The sequence below is a fragment of the Crinia signifera genome, chromosome 3 (genome assembly GCF_055691185.1).
Source record: "Crinia signifera chromosome 3, ASM5569118v1, whole genome shotgun sequence".
NCBI classification, from domain to species: domain Eukaryota; kingdom Metazoa; phylum Chordata; class Amphibia; order Anura; family Myobatrachidae; genus Crinia; species Crinia signifera.
Window position 1 is genome coordinate 169840308 of NC_139219.1, and position 6304 is coordinate 169846611.

At 50.5% G+C, this 6304-nt stretch overlaps 1 protein-coding gene across 1 annotated transcript; it reads right to left on the reverse strand.

Annotated features, from left to right (window-relative positions):
* Window positions 1–2911: 2911 nt before the first annotated feature.
* On the reverse strand, window positions 2912–5209 carry LOC146062613 (uncharacterized). Its single transcript, XM_083174703.1, has 2 exons — window positions 3737–5209; window positions 2912–3536 (listed from the first exon to the last, which is right to left on the reverse strand). The coding sequence occupies exons 1-2, from the start codon at window positions 4314–4316 to the stop codon at window positions 3130–3132; spliced, it is 987 nt and encodes a 328-aa protein (XP_083030829.1). The 5' UTR covers window positions 4317–5209; the 3' UTR covers window positions 2912–3129.
* Between the last annotated feature and the right edge of the window lie 1095 nt (window positions 5210–6304).

Genomic DNA, 6304 nt, shown 5'->3' on the forward strand with positions numbered 1-6304 from the left:
CGAAACGCGTCTGGGCGGGTCCTATCAGACGCACACTTCTGGCCGGTCACAGTTCAGGAGATTGAGAGGGGAAGAAAAGTGCACCAGCAATCCCATGGTGGGAGGAGCACTGGATGCGGCAGCGACTGTCCCGGACAACTCCAGAGAACAACTGACTGTGAGATACAACTATTATATCACGTGGTAGTTTCAGCCCATGCTGCTGAAAAGCAGGCGCTTCCTCCAATCTTTTTTTCCAGATATATATATATATATATATGAACGAATTGAACCCCATCGCTATATATATATATATATATATATATATATATATATATATATATATAGATGTGTCTATCCCCAGCAGAACTCCAATCCACGTTCAGCCGCATCCCCACTGCTCGATCAGTAAAGATACCCCAGCAGCATCCCCGCTCATTGTTTACCAACAACACCCCCCCAAAGGGCTGGCAACAGAACTCTCGGGGCCCCATACACTGATATCTCTAGGGGCTCCCTACCCCCTCAAACGCTATAACCCCCCACCTCTATGCTGGAACATAAACTGGACGCACTGCAGCCTATGTTCTATCACATTGACGCCCTCCCTTACCCTGCTGTCTGCGTTCTATTAGACTGATGTGCTCCCTCGCCCTGTGACCTGCGCTCTGTCACACTGATGCACTCCCTCACCTTGCTGCCTGCGCACTATGACACTGATGCCCTCCCTCACCATGTGGCCTGCACTCTATTACACTGAGATGCTCCCTTACCCTGTGGCCTAGGCGCTATCACACTGACTCCCTCCCTCTCCCTGCCACACTCACCCCCTGCGACCTGTGCCCTGTCACAGTGACACCCTCCCTCACCCTGCTACCTGTGCCTTGTCAGAGTGACACACTCCCTCACCCTGCGAGCTATCACACTGACACACTCCCTCATCCTGTGGCCTGCGCTCTATCAAGCGGTGCTGTAAGTTCTTACGGGGGCAGACTAAATCTGCGCCTGGTCCCCGGGGGCCCCTATGACCCTTGAGGCCCATCACGGGTGCCCCCCTTGACCCCCCCAGTCACTGACTCCCCCCCCCCCCAACCTCAGAATACGACTCATTAACTTATACACGGCAGAATGCTGCAACATCTGCGGCGCCCATTTAGCCGGCGACCACATTCATAATAATCGCATATGCACTTACATATGCATTTATTATTGCAAAGGACTGCTGTTACGATAAGAACTGTCCTTTGCGATGCAGCTCTGGAGTGCAGAGAGTCCCATAGGCTTCTATAAGGTATCGCCAGTATATGCTGGTGATACCCCACTCTGCAGTACCCTGGCTTGTGGGTTTTAGTGCATATAAAAATGTGGTTAAAACCATGAAAACAGGGTTTTTACTGCATTTTTGCTTAAATGCATCCCAACTACAGTAATATAAGTTGGCTCCTCCCTTCACTGGATCTGTAGGCTCAGAAGGTGCAGGTCCCTTTGGAGAAGGAGAGCAGAACAAGAATTTAGGGGCTGGGCAAACATTACTGTCTGCAAGACGATCATCAGCCACGTGTCTGCGAGCCTGTTATTAACTGTGATCAGCACAGTGGGTGCCATGGTTTCTGAATGGTAATGCCCTGCTCCTTGGTGCTAAGGGAATGAGATCAGACGTCAACTTTGTGACGTAAATACGTCCTTTTCCTGGTCAGTCATTGCAGGGAGGAGACAGGCTAGGTCACTAAAACAATGCCTATCTCCCATATCTCTTGATATGAGCAGTTTGGCACAGCAGGTCAGCTCCCCTACATCATAGGCAATTGCATTACTGCCTGTACTAATAAGCGACATACTGTGCAGACGGGGCAAGGTGGCCGGCAGAGACTGAGCACATCCACCTCCAAATACACCAGTTCCACCATGTTCCAGGCAACTTTATGCCCATATATAAAGCACCAGTACGTGCACTAGTGGGGATATACTGTAGCATAGCTCCCAACTGTCCCAAATTTTTGTAGGACAGTCCCAGTTTTTGGGGACTGTGCCATGTTCCACCTGGGGCTGGTAGTGTTCTGCGGTGAGGGGGCAGTAGGGAGAAGCCCATGCATGCTCCTGCTCTACTGATTTATGGTCAATGTAGAATAATTTTGCCATCGATGGGGCGACAGATGGTTTCCCTCCATCGATGTCAAGCATAAATATTTATTTTTCCCCAAGAGCACAGCCCCGCCCCCAACACCCATGAAGCCCGGCCGCATGTTTTTAATGGACCCAGTCAGTGAAAGAAAATGGATGACCATCGATAGGTAAAAACATTGATGGTCATCTATTACATAGTATGCCACTATCGATGGCCAGTTGCATTGTTGCCATCAATGGCAACCATAGATGGCAATGGCATACGTCCCAACATTACCCTCTCCAGGAGGGACACATTGCTCTGCTACTGCACTTCCCTCTTATACCCCTTTCACACCAGAAATGCAGAGACAAACCCGGGAATTACATTCCCGGGACAAGCAGGGACATTCCCGGGTTGGGACCCATTCACACATGCTTTTGAAGCAGGGACAACCCGGGTCGGTACCTTTCATACCAAACCCGGGTTGACCCTGCATTTATCATTGAAAATGGCCTTTTTTAGGGCCACATTACATTATTGATTATTAAAAATTAGACACCAAACAGTTGTAGTGTTTTAACCTTGTTTACTTCAAGAAAACAATTGAGAAGGCATATATAAAAGTATAAAACTTTGCCTATTTCTAGGCACAATAGTGCAAGATAAATACAAAAAATACAAAGGCACATTACACAAATCAAACAACTCCCCCACCCCCGCCCCCCACAATCATCAAACATCCCACTACCACCCCTGCCCCCCACAAGCATTAAACATCCCCCCCACCCCCGCCCCCTAAACAGGACCTTATGAATCAGGCCAACTTTTTTGTAAACTTGAAAAGTGCTCGGCAAACATCGGTCGGCCATTGTAAAACCTGTAAAGTGCACAGACATATAAGCATATCAGCATATAAATAAAAAAAATAACACCCTAAAAACCCAACCTCCCCCCGCCCCCCTACCTACAAAAGTGCCCTTAAAGCAGCAATACTATTTCAAAATGAAATGTGCCCTTAAAACAGCAATACTATTTTAAAATGCCTATTGCAATTGCCTGTATACAGGGTATTCAGGCGAGGATGGTGGCGGGTTAGGAGGATCATAGTATGGACCTCTGGAATACGGCTGGTAGCTATGCTCAGGGGCAATAGGGCCTTCGCTAGCTGGGAGCATGTTGTTACCCACAAAGCGAGGCAGGATGTGTTCCAGGAACTGGAATTGACGGTCTTGGTAGCTGTGCAAGATGCGCTCTTGGTGACCCATTATCTGCGTTATGAAGGTCTGCTGCAGCTTTCTTTCCGCCTCGATGAAACGGAGTTGCCGGGCATCCTCCTGTCGCTGCATGTTGTTGTCCATGTCACGCAGTTCTTCACAGAGCACCCTGGTCATTTCCCGTGCTGCGAGCTCTACTTTGGTGGCTTTGCGCTTCCGCTGTGGAACTGTATATACTGCAAGGGGAGTAAAAGAAGGAGAAAAAGGCATAAGAAAAAGCAGTGGTGTGATCGTATGTGTTTGTGGCCTACTCCCACCTACACTTGATACACTCTGCGACACCAAACTTTGCAGTGGACGGTTATGGTGGCGTATAGTGCAGCATTACTGTGTATTGGAATGCAAGTGCTTAGGACATTCAAGCAAGGATACTTACTATTGGTGCGCATCACAGAGAGAACTTTCTTGGGTGTCGCTTTGGGTGTGGCGGGCACATCACTCTCTTGGATGGTTTCTACACTGGTGCCGTTTATGCTGTCATCTGCATAGTTAACGGAGGAGTTAATGGAGGAGTTTAAATCGGTGTCATCTGGGACTAGTATCGGTGATGTTGGCCCAGGTGATATTGGCCCAGATTGGGTACTGTCCATCGACTGATTATTGTCTTCATCAACCACCGGTGAGAGAGTGACCGAGCTGGAGGAGGACAGGCTGACAGGGTCACTCAGCGCAGTGTGGCCAAAACATGCTTTGCACAGCTCATAAAAGACCCAATCTTGCCTTGCAGCCCTGCTCTTATTCCGATTGCGGTCATGTATGCGTTGGAATTGTTTCTTCAGCCCCTTCAACTTGTTCACCACTTGCTGCTGGCTGCGGACAAAGCCCTGCGATGCCAGGGCCTTGGCAATGTTGTGGTATATCTGGGCATCCTTCACAGTGCCTGTAATCTGGCGCCGGATCTCCTCTTCCCCTCTGATGGCTAACAGCTCCCTCACCTCTTCATTCGTCCAAGACATGGCAGCCACACTTGCAGGGGTTAAAACCCACTTTGCCCGAGTTGCTTGCAGGGTTTAAAATGCACTTTGCCCACAGCACGTGCACGCTGTATCTCCCTGCACACTATTTGCTGCCTCTGGGCGTGTCTGGGAGCGTCCAGCACAACAGGAAGTTGCCCTGCTAGTGAATCAGCGTTAGCTGACATCAGCAGAGGCAACACGGGAAGCAGGGACATGTCCCTGCACCTTTCATACCAGCCAGTAGTCCGGGAAGGACCCGGGAGTAACCCTGGTACCTAGCCGGGTTGGATTGCCGGCAAATTAGCCCGGGATTTTGTCCCAGGAACCTTTCACACCAGAGCTAGTCCCGGGTTGTTCCCGGACTCAACCCGGGAATTTAGGCTGGTGTGAAAGGGGTATAAATGTATGACTGCCATCACCTGTGGTGGAACACCTTTCTTATCAATTACCTAGCTCCCCACAAGTGATGGCAATCATACATTAAGAGGGAAGTGCAGGAGCCAAGCATTGTGTCCCTCCTGGACAGGGTCATGTTGGGAGGTATGCAATGGCAAGGGTTGCCTTGTGTCCTTAGGCATAGTGTCTATTCATGAAGAGGCAAAATGGAGGAGTGGCTTAGCGATCGGGGACATTCACAACCCCTTTTAGCCGAGTCCTGATTCGGCCCTCCAGAATGTTGGTATATTTACTAAAGTGCAGGTTTTTATAGCAACCAATAATATTCTATTTATCATTTTTCTAGCACTTTCTATATAATAATGGCTCAAATGTGACAGGTTGCGATGGGCAACATCTTCACTTCTAAAAACCTGCACTTTTGTAAACATACTCCGTTGAGAGAGCTAGGTGGTGAGCAGTGTCCAGCACGGCGCCTTTAATTCCCCAGCACTCGGTAGTCGGTACCCTCCTCGGAGCTGCCCACATGACGCGTCACCGGCTTACACGCGCCCGGCCCCGCCCCTCCTACCGCCTTTTCCTCATCAAAGTTAGGCTGAAGCGCCCAAACAGATGATGTCATTGTATTACTGACCCCGTGACCGGCGGGACCCCCCGGAGTTCTCACTCATTGGCCTGTATCAGCCCTTCATCAGCGCGGAGGGAGAGATGTGATTGGTGGAGCTGTGGGAGATGACAGCGCCGCGCCTCCCAAATAATAAACAATCTCGTAGTAATGAGGAGCGAATTAGGGGTCTGGCAGCAGCGGGGCGTGGCCTGGCCGTGACGTCATACAGGGGGCGGTGAGCTACATGCAGGCGCTGCAGCACCTGGAGAGTGTACACTTATCAGACATCTGATCATACATGTGGGTATCTGTGTGTCATACATGCAGCGCAGTGAGCGCGTCAGATCCAGACGGTAGCTGTGTTGGGAGACCCCGCTGCGCACACACATATGTTCTGGCGTTGTGCCTGTGTTCCGGGTTAGCGCCCTGGGCTGTACGAGTAATTTGGCCCACGATCTCCCGCCCCTCGCCTACATCATGTCCCTGTCATGCAGCCATAACTGCTCTGTCTGTGTTATTACCCGTGTCACACCAACACGCAGCGCATCCCACAGCTGCTGTTCCACGGATGCAGCCCCTATATCAGGCATTCCCAACCACGGTCCTCAAGGCACACCAACAGTGCAGGTATTGGTGATATCCAGGCTTCAGCACAGATGGATTAATCAGAATCCCTCAGATACTAATGAAGTCACCTGTGCTCAAGCCTGGATATCTACAAAACCTGCACTGTTGGTGTGCCTTGAGGACCGTGGTTAGGAATACCTGCTCTATATGCTCCTATATGTCGTAGCCAGTGAAGTGCGGTGATGCCAGTGGCTGGTGAGGCAAATCCCGCAGCTGAAGTCCTGCTGCTGCCACTCTCTCCCTCCTGGCCTGTACAGCACTGAGAGTACCGCTGTTTGATGCGCTGCTGCAGCAGGTACCCCCACCCCCCTGTGCAGGGCTTACGGTCGTATTGTCGACAGTCATTAGGTCGACACTG